The sequence below is a fragment of the Bombus vancouverensis genome, unplaced genomic scaffold, assembly GCF_051014615.1.
Source record: "Bombus vancouverensis nearcticus unplaced genomic scaffold, iyBomVanc1_principal scaffold0050, whole genome shotgun sequence".
Taxonomy (NCBI): Eukaryota; Metazoa; Arthropoda; class Insecta; order Hymenoptera; family Apidae; genus Bombus; species Bombus vancouverensis.
Genome location: NW_027468941.1, coordinates 449,198 through 463,537, shown reverse-complemented (window position 1 = coordinate 463,537; position 14,340 = coordinate 449,198). Strand labels below are relative to the sequence as shown.

The 14,340-nt window shown below is 34.9% G+C and overlaps 2 protein-coding genes across 7 annotated transcripts; one reads left to right on the top strand and one right to left on the bottom strand.

Moving 5' to 3' along the window:
* Positions 1–1,337: 1,337 nt before the first annotated feature.
* Positions 1,338–13,328, top strand: LOC143304706 (omega-amidase NIT2-like). 4 transcript variants are annotated; one of them, XM_076627227.1, is made up of 7 exons: positions 1,338–1,468; positions 6,128–6,312; positions 6,705–6,813; positions 7,148–7,281; positions 9,379–9,628; positions 9,783–9,911; positions 10,161–13,328. In XM_076627227.1, exons 2-4 carry the CDS (start codon positions 6,229–6,231, stop codon positions 7,279–7,281), a joined length of 327 nt encoding a protein of 108 aa, XP_076483342.1. In that variant the 5' UTR covers positions 1,338–1,468; positions 6,128–6,228; the 3' UTR covers positions 9,379–9,628; positions 9,783–9,911; positions 10,161–13,328. The 4 variants fall into 4 exon arrangements, with proteins under 4 accessions (XP_076483342.1, XP_076483341.1, XP_076483343.1 ...); XM_076627226.1 differs by having other exon boundaries at positions 7,148–7,421; positions 7,534–9,628; XM_076627228.1 differs by lacking the exon at positions 7,148–7,281.
* LOC143304707 (venom protease-like) lies at positions 1,462–4,123 on the bottom strand. 3 transcript variants are annotated; one of them, XM_076627230.1, is made up of 5 exons: positions 3,744–4,123; positions 3,308–3,359; positions 2,773–3,236; positions 2,547–2,701; positions 1,462–2,218 (listed from the first exon to the last, which is right to left on the bottom strand). In XM_076627230.1, exons 4-5 carry the CDS (start codon positions 2,676–2,678, stop codon positions 2,180–2,182), a joined length of 171 nt encoding a protein of 56 aa, XP_076483345.1. In that variant the 5' UTR covers positions 2,679–2,701; positions 2,773–3,236; positions 3,308–3,359; positions 3,744–4,123; the 3' UTR covers positions 1,462–2,179. The 3 variants fall into 3 exon arrangements, 2 of the variants coding, with proteins under 2 accessions (XP_076483345.1, XP_076483344.1); XR_013061365.1 differs by lacking the exon at positions 1,462–2,218 and having other exon boundaries at positions 2,603–2,701; XM_076627229.1 differs by lacking the exon at positions 1,462–2,218 and having other exon boundaries at positions 2,603–3,236.
* Positions 13,329–14,340: the final 1,012 nt, after the last annotated feature.

Below are 14,340 nucleotides of genomic sequence, written 5' to 3'. Positions count from 1 at the left end.
GGTTACTAAACATAAATATCCTATAAAATTTAATATATTTCTTTAATTTTTAATACATACATGAGTTAGTAGTTCTAAATTATGAATCACCCTACCTGTGGTATTACACTTTTCCTTATAATATCATCACTCAAGCGAACAACATTAAGATCATGTAAACCATGTCATCCTATCTTACTGTGAAGATACTTAGTTATGTTATCTAACATTATAAAAATATCATCAAATTCAAGTCCTTTTATTCACATCACATGGCCACGACGATCTGGTTCTTCATTATATAATGTTCTAAAATTTGTCGTACATATAGGATGTACAAACCGTGATATCAAGGTATCAGTTCTTCCTTCCCAAGGGACAGTTTCATTAAAATTCTGATAGAATTAAAAATTAATCATTAATATTCTAACAATCATATATGTTAAATACATTATAGTCAACGATATATACCTGAGCGAATGTAGGGGTGATTCCTTGATAATTATAAATGTCATCAGCCCACATCATTGTGCCACTTCTTTGTACTCCAGCCTCTAGATTAACAGCCTAAACAAACATACAAAATTTTATAGAATCTGTACAAAATATAGTATATATGCGCAATATTGAAGCGTTCAAGGGGATATAAAGGTAATGTACATCACATACACGTGTACTCTCATGCAACAAAATACAATTAGATTTAATAGTATAAGCTCTTTTATTCATCATAATAGATTGGAAATTTAAGTGTCTTATGAGGATGAGTAAAAAGTTACCCGCTCTGTTGATATATAATTTACTTTATATAATTTGATTTATAATTTACACTTTGTCCATTTGCTGAAGGACCTTCGTATTTTCTCATTAAAAAATGTTTTGGGCTGAGCTGCGAACCACGAATGCATCGTCGTCTTCACCTTTTCATCAGCTTTTTCGGCATCCATCTCGCACAAACTTTTTAAAACCCAAATCTGTCGTGCACTATTGCATAAGCAGAGCCGTGGCTGATTTGCAAATGATTTGCCACATTATCCAGTGTCACTCGTCTATTCCATAGAGCATAAGTTCATGAGCACGTTCAATGTTGTCATCGTGGATGTGGACGGGCGTCCAGCTGTTTTTTCATAACACTTCTGCGATCTTCTTTGAACTTTTGTGCCCATTCAAACACACTTCGTGACAAAACACTTTCTCCATAATGTGCATTAAATCTTTGATAAATATAGGCATCAAACATAACCTTCGACCACAAGAAACGAATCACAGCATCCTGCACTGTTTTCCTGCAAATCACCATTGCAAAGCGCCATTACTCGCGCAACGGTCACAAACGAATTGACGTAACACAATGAAACCTACGCAGCAGCAATGAACAGATATTGACGTCATACGAAGAGTGCAGATGGATCAATACGGTCGACAGAAGTTTGAACTATCTGGAGTGCGGATAAATTTTTACCGAGAGTCGTATAGGAATCTATAATCTGTAAGTACACCTTTGGCTGAATGGAAATTTCTCTTACATATAGTCAAAAATGCAGAAACAGTGTATTGAATTGGAAAGTGATAAAAAATAAGTGAAGTTTCGAGGTTGCATGTGATTGCATGAGTACACAGGACGTTTTTAGCGAATAAAAAATAATTTTGAAAGACACGAGACTTATCTTGTATTTCATGTACTCTCTGTGTCCGAATTTCCAGAAGCTCTCTATCTTATGAAGTGTTTTAGATTAGCCGGAAAATTTTGTATGTACATGCAAGAAGTATACGATCTAAGTGGAATATTCCATTATTCTCTTGATACAACAGAAACGAAATTTACAGAACTTCTCAGAAAGTTGGTTTATTATTACCAAATTAATAGAATTAATATACGTTTATCATCTTTACATACCTAAGTCGTGGAGGTTTATCGTGCGTAAAAAATTAGTGTCCTTTCAAAGTTACATTTCGTACATTTTAAGCCTATAATTTGTAACGTACAAAACAATGTAAATTTGAGCTGTTTCTTATCTCCACAATAAGAAAATCCAACTTTACGTTTTTTACACAATGATATTTATGGAACAGTAATATCATATTATTGCATCGCTTGGAGAATGAAGTCAAGGTACGATGTGACCCTAGTGTAAACGCTGGGATACCCAGCTGTGTCGCACTTATAAGCATAAGACACAATACCTATTAAATACGAGGTTCATTCATGTTGTATCAGCAGTGGTCCGCCGCGGTCAGCCTGAAAGGATCGTTAAATTTTTAATCAAAGATACTGAAATATATCGATCGAATTGTATTGAAATTATACTTATATACAGTAATAATCTTCTATTGATTTGTGTATTGAAATACTCCAATTTATAATGTACATGTTATATGTATTTTGAGCAAAACTAAGATTAGAAGGAAATTAGATTAAATACCATAATGAGGTGTGAGAAGTGGGCAAAACTATTGAATTGTGTTTATCTATTATTTCTAATGTTTAAGACGTCGATTTGATGTTAATTCGAATTGACGTGTCTTCAGATACCGTATAGTTTGTAGTAACTCTGTAACTTAATTACCGTACAAGAATCCTCTCTACCCTGAGCATGTTCGGCGCATATTATACCATCAGTGATATCAGGTGCATTAGGAAATTTGGAATAAGCTATTTTGCATTCGGCGTTCTTAATCACTGGCATTTGTACTTCCATTAATGCATTACGTCGTGGTCGTCCTACGAAGAAAATAAGAAAGATATTTAAGACTGGAACTGTTTAATTTTATTATAAAATTGATATCACTTACTATATCTTAATGCTCCCCATCCAGCAACAAGGGGGTTATAGCCGACGAAGTTGCTCTTTCGTAGGGGCTCTTTCGTACAAATGGGATATACGTACCCTGAAAAATAAAAAAATAAATGAAAATGCAGGAAACGAATGACCAAAAGTATGAGAAAGAATTGTACACGCTTTATGACACAATATATGTGTACAGTAAGAAATTTCAGGATATGATACTTCAGTAATACTCAATAGCATATATATATATATATATATTTGAGGACTTACTCGAAAATGGCACCTCCTCCACCAATCTAAGAATGGCAATATTATGATTGTGTATGTTTTCTATTCCATCCATATGTGCACAATGTGCTGCGGTCAAAACGTGCCTAGCCGATATCAGGGAACCTCCGCACTTCCATAGTGGTTTGTCTGGGTTTCGGGGATTACGAAAACCTAATGCAGCGATCCATGGCCAAGCGCCTAAAATGCAATAGTCATAGTTGTGAATATACATAATTTTTTCTCACATAATGAGTAACAACGATTATTACCTATTCGATATTCGATCATACAGCAGACGATAAGTACATACGTACAAATACTCTGAAATAGAGATTTGATAAAGACAGAAATTAAATTTTTATTTCAGTGGAATACAAATTATTAAATAATTCTATATAATTTCTATTTGAACTATACCGAACTATAAAGTTCAAACGTGTAATTTCTGCCCTAACAGTTTTTGATCTCTATCCATATTATTACTCCTATATCAATTTTTTATTTCAAGCAAAAAGATACTCTTCCTAACATGAAGTAAAAGAAAGAAATAATTCAAGTTAATAAGTAAAGTTAGTACCGATAAAATCATAGCATTATTATTTAGTCTAATTGAAATGTACATTGATGTGCTGTTTAATGCCTTTAAAGTTCATTCTTTGCAGTAAATGGCTTATTATTAATCGGAAAGAAAGACATAAAACGTACCAAGTTCAGCTGGTTTACCATCGACCACTCTGGTATGAGAGACGTTGCTAAAACCACAGTATGGTGGTCGCCAAGCCTTATACTTATACACAGTTTTTATTAAAATTTCTCTCTTCTCTTTGTTTGGATCGTCCGGACAGCAAACGATCGTAACATTGCCCTGGTATCTGCACACTAATCGTCTATAAAAATCGGTGGCTGTACGGTACTGTATCTGCTATATTTCTTGCAGAGGTTTACATTTTCTGTAGTCAAGGCACCTGCCTTCTTGATTGTCCGGTGTGGTACATTCTGGATCAAACAATTTTAAAACATTTATACAGTTCAAAGATGCGTAAGAAAGCGACACCGATTACTCAACTTTCGAAGTAAAAAGCCGATCAAGTCCACCGGATTGCCCTACAGACACGTATTAATCCGTAAGAGTTAGTCATCATGTTGATAATAATTATCTAAAGAAACTTTTCACGTGAAAATATAAAATTTTAATTGATTAGATATTGTGTTAGCCATACTTAAGAAAGAAAATGAAAATGAATGAAATGAAAGAAAAGGACTACCTTCAACCTCATTTTTTAAATAAACACTTTGTCAGTTTTGCGGTAAATAAATTCTTAGGAATTCAGGACAGTTTTTAGTGAATCATTTTGTTTCGACCGTTCGCGGAGAGACGCGATCGCGGGATAGCACGTCAACGAGAGTTGTAAGTTCCCGTTACGATTAAATAATCGACGCCACGAACTGATCGATCCCCTTATTTCGATTATGATAATAAGGGTAGTTCAATGAAATTCCACAGAATTAACACAAATAAATTAATGTTTATTTCAACAACTTATTAACTAGAAAGATATAAATGGAACAAAAAAAATGTAACTGCGTTTTGGTTGATAAGTAATGCGCGACATACCACATGTGTTGACGGTTCGACTTCTCGAAAAGTTCTGAACGCCTTTCGATTTTTTTCGTGTTTTCTGGAAGGCGACCCCCACTACGTTCGGATCACGCCACATTCTTTTACGCGAGGTAAAATACGGGCCACGAGTCGACGTTTCTGGAAGTCGCCCTGCTTAATGAACCATGCGCTTGCCACTATAATGTTTGTTTGCCGGGCAGACGCGACGATCCGTCTGCGACATTATAGTGCCGCGATCGATAGTTAAGAATATGACCTATGGTAAGCCGCATGGCGTAACATTCTCCCCCCGTTGAGAGGGTACCGATCAAACTAGCGAGGTGTGGTTGAAGTTCCCATCTTATTTCGTCTCGGTGGCTAGTTGTTCGGGTTTCTCGAGATCGGGTTGAATTGGCAGTGGGACAAGCCTTTTGACGCCCCGATCCAAAATGCTCTTTGCCGTCTGAACTGTAGCTGTCCGGATGACACCATCGGCGCCTGGATGAACCTTGATAACTCGGCCCAGAGGCCAATGCATGGAGGGAACGTTGTCCTCTCTGAGGATGACGATTGTGCCCTTTTGGATGCTGTGTCCACCCTTGCTCCATTTATTGCGGTTGGTTAGCTCGTTCAAATACTCCTTATGCCAGCGGTTCCAAAAATGTTGTTTAAGCTGTTGGATATGCTGCCATTTGGAGAGTCGGTTCGATGAAATGTCTCTGAAATCTCGATCACGTAAGCACATTAATGAATCGCCAATGAGGAAATGTCCGGGAGTGAGGGCTAGGAGATCATTTGGATCGGTGGAGATAGGAGTTAGCGGGCGGGAATTGAGGACTGCTTCTATTTCTATGATAAGAGTATTACGGTGTTAAGCTCATATGTTTCTGTTTCTCCACTCGCGCTGCGCCATAATATCCTTTGATATTTCCGATCCTCTGGTCGTACGAGGAATTGCCGATACATTTTCTCGATGTCGCCAGTGAGTACGTACTGATGAGCGCGGAATCTAATTAATATACAAAATAAATTGTGAATTGATTCGAGAATATAGGATTTCCCCATTTTCATGATTATCGTGATTTTTGTATAAATATATTTTTTAAGATACTAATAATTAGGTAGTCATAAATTAGTATTATCAATTATTTTGCATTTATAATTCCGCCTCTAGTATAAGTGTTAATTGAAAACTAACTTTATGTTTCAAAAAGTACTAGCAAAGTCGTTGAGTAACAAGCCACTGATGCTAACACAAATAGCATTGTCGTAATTAAATATTTCTAAATATTCATTTTTCATTTTGAACCTGTAGAAACAATTTATTATATATACTATTAGCTAAGTAATTGCATATTTAATTAAGTCGAAATATAAAACTTAGTTATTTTGATAATTTAGAAAATAAAAAACTGACAAACATTTCAATTTAATTTATGGTTGGAACAAAAGACAGTTATTTTTCATTAATTGAAATATTGCAATGCAGAGTACTTTCCAAAATACGCCGAGAGTATTCCTGATGGTGAAACGAGCGTTGCTTCATCGAACGCAGCTAAAGAAAACAACATCTATGTAGTTGGTGGTACGATGCCTGAAATAGAGGGCGATAAATTGTACAATACCTGTACTATTTGGGGTCCCGATGGAACTTTGATAGCAAAACACCGAAAGGTAAGTAATATATTCCTTTATGGCTTTGAATTTGAAAATATTGGGGTGAAGAAAGTGACTCTATCTAGGAATAATTTAGGAATATACATATGTACATACGTATACTATAACCAATTCTATAATTTACGGTTTATAAAATACGTTATGATACGGGAAACGCCCATTTTTGTTGTAATGTGTTTGTTGTTGTATAAATTTTTCACATACGAAAATACTTATTTTTTCTCCTTTTTAAACATTATTAAATGATAAGATTTTTTAATAAAAGAAAGTGATAAAAACGCTGTCAGTTATTAAATAAAAAATAATTAAAGTTTAGGAGTTGGTAACTTTGATATTAAATTACAAAAGTTGCAGCAATAGAATTAGCGACCACATTTTTATGTTATTAGGTACATCTATTCGACATCGACATTCCTAATAAGATTACTTTTCGAGAGAGTGATTCACTCAGTCCTGGTAACTCCCTAACGACGTTCGATGTGAAGGGCTGCAAAATAGGTATTGGCATTTGCTATGATATTAGATTCGAGGAAATGGCACGCATTTATCGGAACAAAGATACAGTAACTTAATCGATCAATACTTAACTAGCAAAAAATTAAATATCTTTCTTAAATATATTCTATATAAAATTAATATAATCTGTAACTCTGTATAAAAAGAAGCTTAATTTAAAAAACCAGTATATTTGCTGAAAATGAAACAAATAAAAGAATTAAAAGCACAATAAGAGGACTGTCCTCGCATATTCAGAAATGATGGAATGTGAACCGTGCAACTACGAAGTTAATTGGTATTCGGTGGCTTCATATTTCCTGCTTCTCTGGGTTAGGTTGCCAAATGCTGATATATCCAGCGGCATTCAATATGACCACTGGACCATTGCACTGGTCATTACTTCAGCGTTCCAGAGCGAATGATAATCAATTATACGTTGCCTGCATATCACCGGCTCGTGTTCGTTAAGTAAGTTACGTCGCATGGGGACATACACAGTTGACCAATCCATGGGGAAAGATTCTTTACGATTTGGAAACTCAAGAGAATATGGCAGTCACCGATATCTGTAATTTACAGCTTAAAATTAAAAGCGAGAGATCCATGATGTAATTAATTTTTAGCCTCGTTAATTTATCGATTTAGCCATCTTCCTCTGTATTTGTTGAATTTATTAGTAAGCATTACTTATTACTTCGTATGTTTCTTTTTTTCTATCAGATCTAAAAGTTGTTGAGGAAGTAAGGGCTCAGATACCTACAGTTTCTCAGAGACGTACAGATTTGTACGACACTGTCTGTAAGAAGGAGTAACTCTACACTAAAACAGAAAATGTTTTTTTATAATATTTCTACTACCATATTCTTTTTTTGTGAATTATTACTAATTTCTTATCATTTGTACTAAATGAATGACTCAATTAAAAAAACCAAAACGTTATAAATAATAATCTGTATATCCTGTGTATCAACATGTAATTGGATATTATAATAATATAGGAATGCTATAATAATATAGGATAATAATATAGGAAAATAATAATATAGAAAAACACACATGCTTTTAAACACCTTTAATATCGATCACATAAATTGTTATAATTCACAATGATTACGCATACATAAAAGACCCCTTGATAGTAAAATTTACGATCAAAAGGCAATTACGTATCGTTTAACAACATTTAATTTATAACACCTTTTAAACATTTAGACAGATTAACACATAACACTTCTTATATATAAACATCAATTCGAAGTTATCAGCTTGGAGAAATTGGTCGATTAATACCTGTAGATTGTCTGTCTCGATGAAAGACTTAAAGAGAGCAAAAACATGATAATGCCGCTAATATAATATTCCTTCTTTCTTGTATCTGTCTGCCTCTCAGGTCGTTTTACTAATTACAATAAGTAATTTCGACTTCTTTGCGCTCTCTTTTAACGCATTCGAGACCGAAAGAAATTCATATCAGTCAGTAGGCAAGGGTATAATATACATATTTTATATATAACTTATGTAGTAATGTATATATCATGTTAATTTCATATTTTTTTCAATATAGAATTATTATATATATATATATATATATATATATATATATATATATGACTATACATAATACATTATAGAATAACATAGTATATAATTTTATATTTTAAAAATATGAGGCATACTATTTAAGATTGTCATCGATTTAAAATCAAAGTATGAAAAGGATACCCTGGAGAGAGTAAAACACAGAATCATTCTAACTAAACATTCAGATCGTACCGACACCTAGGTATCGTCTTACAATTAAATCTCGGTCTCGAATGGATTAAAATGAAATACATACTTGCAGCTTCAACATCTTCAATATCGAAGAGATTCAAACTTTACAAATAAAAGCGGCCTGTTCCCCTTTCCACGACAGACTCTCATACCATATCCGCTCTTATCCAGGCTTTTACTTGAAACCAGCAATGCGTTCATTTACAATTTAAATTTACCCGGACCATCCACTGAATCGTCAGCCCTTTACAAGAAATGAGAGGGAACGTTCGCCCTTGAACACATAAAATCAAAAAAAAAAAAAAAATAGAAAAGGAAAAAAGTCACAAATTTTAGTGAAGCTATTTTACTGAAACTTATTATATCATTTTAACAGCTATATATAAAACGTTGATTTATTTCCTTTCGCGCAGAGCAATTTTATTTCAAATTTCTAGCTTCAGAATGATAATTACGCATTTGTAATTATCAACAAGCTTTAAAAATATGGAATATTCAGCCAGATGAAATATAGGTAAAGTATTTAGAAGAAAAAAGATTGAAATGTTTTATGTAAAACGATTAAATTAAGTGGAGGACTGCGCTTCTTCCTGCTCCTGTACATGGCGCTACGCGGGACTCGCTTCTGAGCACGTCTTTCTCGTTGGAGGCTTCTTCTTTCTTTTCTTTCTCAGTAGAATTTTTACACAATTCTTTCTCCCTTTTATCATTAAATTACCTTTAATTCTTAACGACCTTTAATCTTTGTCTCTTCTTTCCTATATATATATTTTTGTTTACTTTTCTCCGTAGCGAATTTTGTCTTTCTGACGCGGGATTAGGTTCCTGGACTTAGGGAGTTGCTACACGCCAGCTCCACCATGGCGACGGCATTCACTAGGCAGCCTACATAGCCACCTTTCAGCTCACGCTTCGGGACACTTTTTTCGCTGAGATTCTCCGCGATGAGGCATGAAAGCAGAGACCACCGTCTGCGGAGGCATGATTATTCTATTGTTCCTTTTAACGAGTAATCGTTTTACTCGAGTCCTCTTACTAAACCGTAAGTACAAAAGACTATTATACTTAGATAGGTACTTGGTCTCAAGAACCAACTTATTTTGGTCTTTCGATTAAGTTCTTAATTAAATGCTCAATTAGATATTCATAAATATATCTTCATAATATTTCCCTCATCTATTTCTTTGACATTCTAGCAACCTCGTTAAGACGTCCGCCACTTCAACTTCTATCTACAAGTGGCAAAAACTGAAGCTGACCTTCTTCATGGAGAAACAAGCCGGAAATGGCATCCGCACGTGTGAATAATTATACTCAGTGTCCAGGTAGTTCTTTCGATCATCCGATAGAAGTCGTTTCTGTTTTTCAGAGTTCGTTCACGCCTCCAGAATGTAAAAATATCCAAGGAAGTACCATTAGGAAGCAATGAAATTCAGAGCTTCTGTGGTTATTCCTTTTTCTGATTGTTTCTTTTCTTTGCCCAAAATGGATGATTTCTATATCAAATTGTTTATTCGTATTTTTTTTTTAATATTCCTTGAGATTTTCAATCAACTCGATTTCGAATTTTTTAGCACCCGATCTTCTGGTTGACGTCGTTAAGAAAGAGGAACGAGTGCACAGGAAGCATGGTCGGCGTGAGCATGATTAGATCCGGTCTGCCCGATGACCTTGCCAGTGATAATAGCGGTTCGTTAAGGTGGTTGCAGTCTTGGTTTGCTTCTGTTTCGATTTCCAGCGAACTCGTCAGCCGGCATGGCTTCCGAGATGCTCCCCCTGAAACAAGTCGAAGGGAAATAATTAATGGACTCTCTGTTCGATTGTACGTGGATGACAAGCTGACCGTAAAAAGAAATATACAAATACGATTAGAAAATATAATCCGAACCCCTTTCGGTTTGATCTGAAGGTTTCTTTTTCTAGACGGAACCAAAAATTCTTATCTGGTTTATGGTGAGCTAAGGAACTCTTTGAAAACAGCATTTATAACTTTCGAAAAAGAGACAGGTATTTCTTGCGCGAACAATTGAATAATTAATTCGTTCTCTAAATATCCTTATTTGTTGTTCCTAAAATACATAATGATTGGAAGCTTCTTACGGGAAGCGCAATCAGCCGCTGATATCATTGAAGTCAAAACGCCATTAAAACCATATTACGATTCGCATGCGACATGCTCCATTCATGAAAACACAAAAGCAATAAACAAGTACAAATCAACGAAATAAATCCTCCGAGAACGAGACGTTACAGGAATTATACCATTGCGAGGATACAAAAGACTTGCTCATGAGCTACTTCCTTCAAGTAGTCGAGCCGTGTATTTTCCGGTCGTTAACTTCCATATAATGGGATATTAAAGAGTACGGACACAACGCTGCTATTTTTCAACTGTGTTTGCGAAATGAAGTTCGTCGTTATCCGATTAACACGCTTGCAGATGCGTTCTTTTTGTTGCAAAGTAAATGAACAAATTGTACGAGACAACTGTCATTAGCGTAATTTTAACGTGTACATTTACAGTATGATATTAACCATTATTCAGGATTGTTAAAGTGAATTAATGCGTAACTGCGTCATCCACGATTGACCATGATTATGGTAGTGACTATTGCTATAAATGAAGCTTAATAGTTGTCGAAAAGAATCACTCGAAAATCGTGTTCATAAATCATTCTCTCGTCTCGTATCGTGTTCGTCGGGCGGAAAATAAGATTGTGTTTTAAAGAAATCGCGTGTTCCGATTACTATCAAACTTACTGTCACTCGCATAGCAGAAGAAAAAGATTAAGATAAGGTCACCAATGAGCAAAACGTTTAACGTATAAGTGTGGTACATTAAAATTGAGTCCACTGCAACCCTCATGACATTTAAAATCCTACGCGTATATTGAGTAAAGTTGTTATATTAAATATAATCATATTAAATACAAGCTCGTCCGCTGGATTCCCAAATTATTTGGTTAAATACTTTGAATACGAGAATACCGAGTGTTAACAGTAGTAAATCCTCTATATGGTATGTTTACTTTGCTATCTTGAATAGGTAAATAACATTTCACTTTAACGCATTTAACCAATATTATACGCATATGCACATAATGTTACTGTTACATATAATGATATATACGTAGATATACACGTTAATTAAATCCTCTATATGGTATTTTTGTATCAGTATCGTAAACATTGTAAACCGGAAATCTTTTATTACACACGTACATATACAGTCAATATTATTGTTACATATAGTGATACATACGTTGATCCACACATTAATTAAATCCTCTATATGCTATTTCTACTTTGCTATCTTGAATAGATAAATAACATGTCGCTTCCAGATGTCAAATAATATTTGCCAAATGCACATATAATGATATAATTACATATAATGATAATAACAATATAATAATTATATATAATATTGATAATAATGATATAATTACATATAATGATATATACGTTGATCCACACATTAATTAAATCCTCCATATGGTACTTTTGTATCGGTGTCATGAACATTTTTCCCCGAACGACCTTCTATGACGCATGTACGTATATCGAGAATATTATTGTATTATATATAGTGATACATACGTTGATATACACATTAATTAAATCCTCTATATAGTATTTTTACTTTGCTATCTTGAATAGATAAATAACCTCGAATATAGACATACAGGTACACTTACGTTGATATACACCTTTGTACAAGGTGTCAAAAAATTTTTTATCACGGCGTTTTTTTAAGACGATTTTATAGCTTCGAAATTGATCTTGACACGATTTTCAATGTCAAATTATTTTCCTATTGCATCATGTGATACTCATTAGGAGGAACGAAACTTCTGTTTTCTTAGAAAAAATGTTTGAAATTTCATTAATTCCTAGATTGATTTTATTTATACTTTAAGGTCAGATATGACATCAAATAATGTCAATACTAATATCTAGTAATTTGTCAATTTATAGCATCTGAAAAACAAGATATCTTCGAGACAGCGTGGGTTTTCTTTCCAACTTTCTTAACTTTCGTTACATATACATATATGTCGAGTAAGCGTTAGGTTTAGAGGCGTGTAACGAATCTTTATTCGGACTAGCCATCGTTGTTGTACAATAGAGATTATATTTACTGGTATAAATATTGATTTTTACAAAGTTTGATAAATAACCGTGGTGATTAGACACTCGAGATATTAAAGACAATGTTCTTAGGTTCAATAACGAATCCACGGTCAACCGGGTAACTCTTTGTTAAACGTAGAATATATTTTGAAGCACAAAGTAACGTTTGCTGTGACGCTTGGTATAATACTGCACGTAAAGACGATGTGCAAACTCTCCAAGGTGATCGCAAGAATAAAAGACTGATGGAAATTTTCCTCTCCTTACGATCGCGTTTGTTCGTTGCATATTGGCCGGGGATATCAACAAAATTCCAGCCGCCGTTGCTAGGCAGACCCGCGTAGAGCCGACATTGCTCCTGCCCGGGGTTTGATTGTTAATACAACATGTGTCCCACAATATTGTTCTCTGTTAGGCAAGAACGTTCATCGCGTCACCGTGGCTACGTTCGGCGACCAGTTGTGTCACCTCGAGGCCAAGCCAGTGTCACAAATCTCGGCCAAACATAATCGGATTTGTGAAGGATTGGTCGATGAATGGTTGAGTGAAATAACGAGAGCGAAATATTGCTGTCTCAGTCCGTCAAATATATTGTAGTATCGTGGAAATTAAGATATAAATTTTTTCCTGATTACTTACAATTTATTAATAATGAATTGAATATACAGGTATTAATTGGACAGAGAACGATGTTTGTTTAACTGAAACTAAATGCGATGCTCGTATCTATCTCAAATAACTTTACAGTTACTTGGCAACTCTCGTCACAACGAATCTAACACGCACACACACACTCTCTCTCTCTCTCTCTCTCTCTCTCTCTCTCCCTCCCTCCCTCTTTAGCAACTCTGACAACTCGATCAATTCTCTCAACTCTACTCTCCGACGTCTCGATCAACTCTGACTCTCGCAATCCACTCACTTTTCAACTCGCATACTCTGACCTCTCGTTGTTTATTGTTTTTCTCACATCACTGTAAGAACTACGTGACTTTAGTCACATAAGCGCTCTTAAATGTAAACGAACCACAGAAAGACGACGTACACGGTTTTTTCTAATTTCAACCGACCTCTAATTCAAATTACTTTACGATAATACAATATTGTGAGTAAATAAATAAATAAATAACTAAATTATTTACAGCCTAATTCGCGAATCGTTGGTACAAATACAAGTCGCGGAATAAATACTCGATAAATACTCGGAGAAACTCTGCAGATACACTTCGATACTCGTTTATACTCGTTGATGCTCTTCGATACTGTTCGATACTCTCTCGCTCGCGATCGCGTCCGTTCATTTATACTGGTCGGGAAAGAACCGGAAAATTCGAATTCGTCTACGTTTGACGGTTGCATGTAGCGGCGACGTTATTTTGCCCGGAGTTTATTTGTTCTTACATTACTTGTAACCTAACGGTCTTGATACTCCGAGGCAAAACAACAACAGGATTTGAATTGTCCTCTGACTCGTGTGCCGCTACAGATTGAATCATAACAACTACCTCTAAGTTTTATTATTTAAGTATAGCTATAATAAATAATTTAGACTAAAGTATTGGGGATCTTCCCAAAAATTCCAAAAGAAAGGCCCCGATGTTCTTTCATCTCCGACATATA

What these genes read in the sequence shown, in the direction of transcription:
- LOC143304707 (XM_076627229.1), bottom strand. Translation starts at nt 3,764, where the DNA reads ATGGTAAACCAGCTGAACTTG. An exon ending in TGGTAAACCAGCTGAACTTG is followed by an intron (nt 3,360 to 3,743) that starts GTACGTTTTATG and finishes TCTCTATTTCAG; the next exon opens with AGTATTTGTACGTATGTACT. An exon ending in TATGATCGAATATCGAATAG is followed by an intron (nt 3,237 to 3,307) that starts GTAATAATCGTT and finishes ATTGCATTTTAG; the next exon opens with GCGCTTGGCCATGGATCGCT.
- LOC143304706 (XM_076627227.1), top strand. Translation starts at nt 6,229, where the DNA reads ATGCCTGAAATAGAGGGCGATAAATTGTACAATACCTGTACTATTTGG. An exon ending in TGATAGCAAAACACCGAAAG is followed by an intron (nt 6,313 to 6,704) that starts GTAAGTAATATA and finishes TTATGTTATTAG; the next exon opens with GTACATCTATTCGACATCGA. An exon ending in TGTGAAGGGCTGCAAAATAG is followed by an intron (nt 6,814 to 7,147) that starts GTATTGGCATTT and finishes TCTCTGGGTTAG; the next exon opens with GTTGCCAAATGCTGATATAT.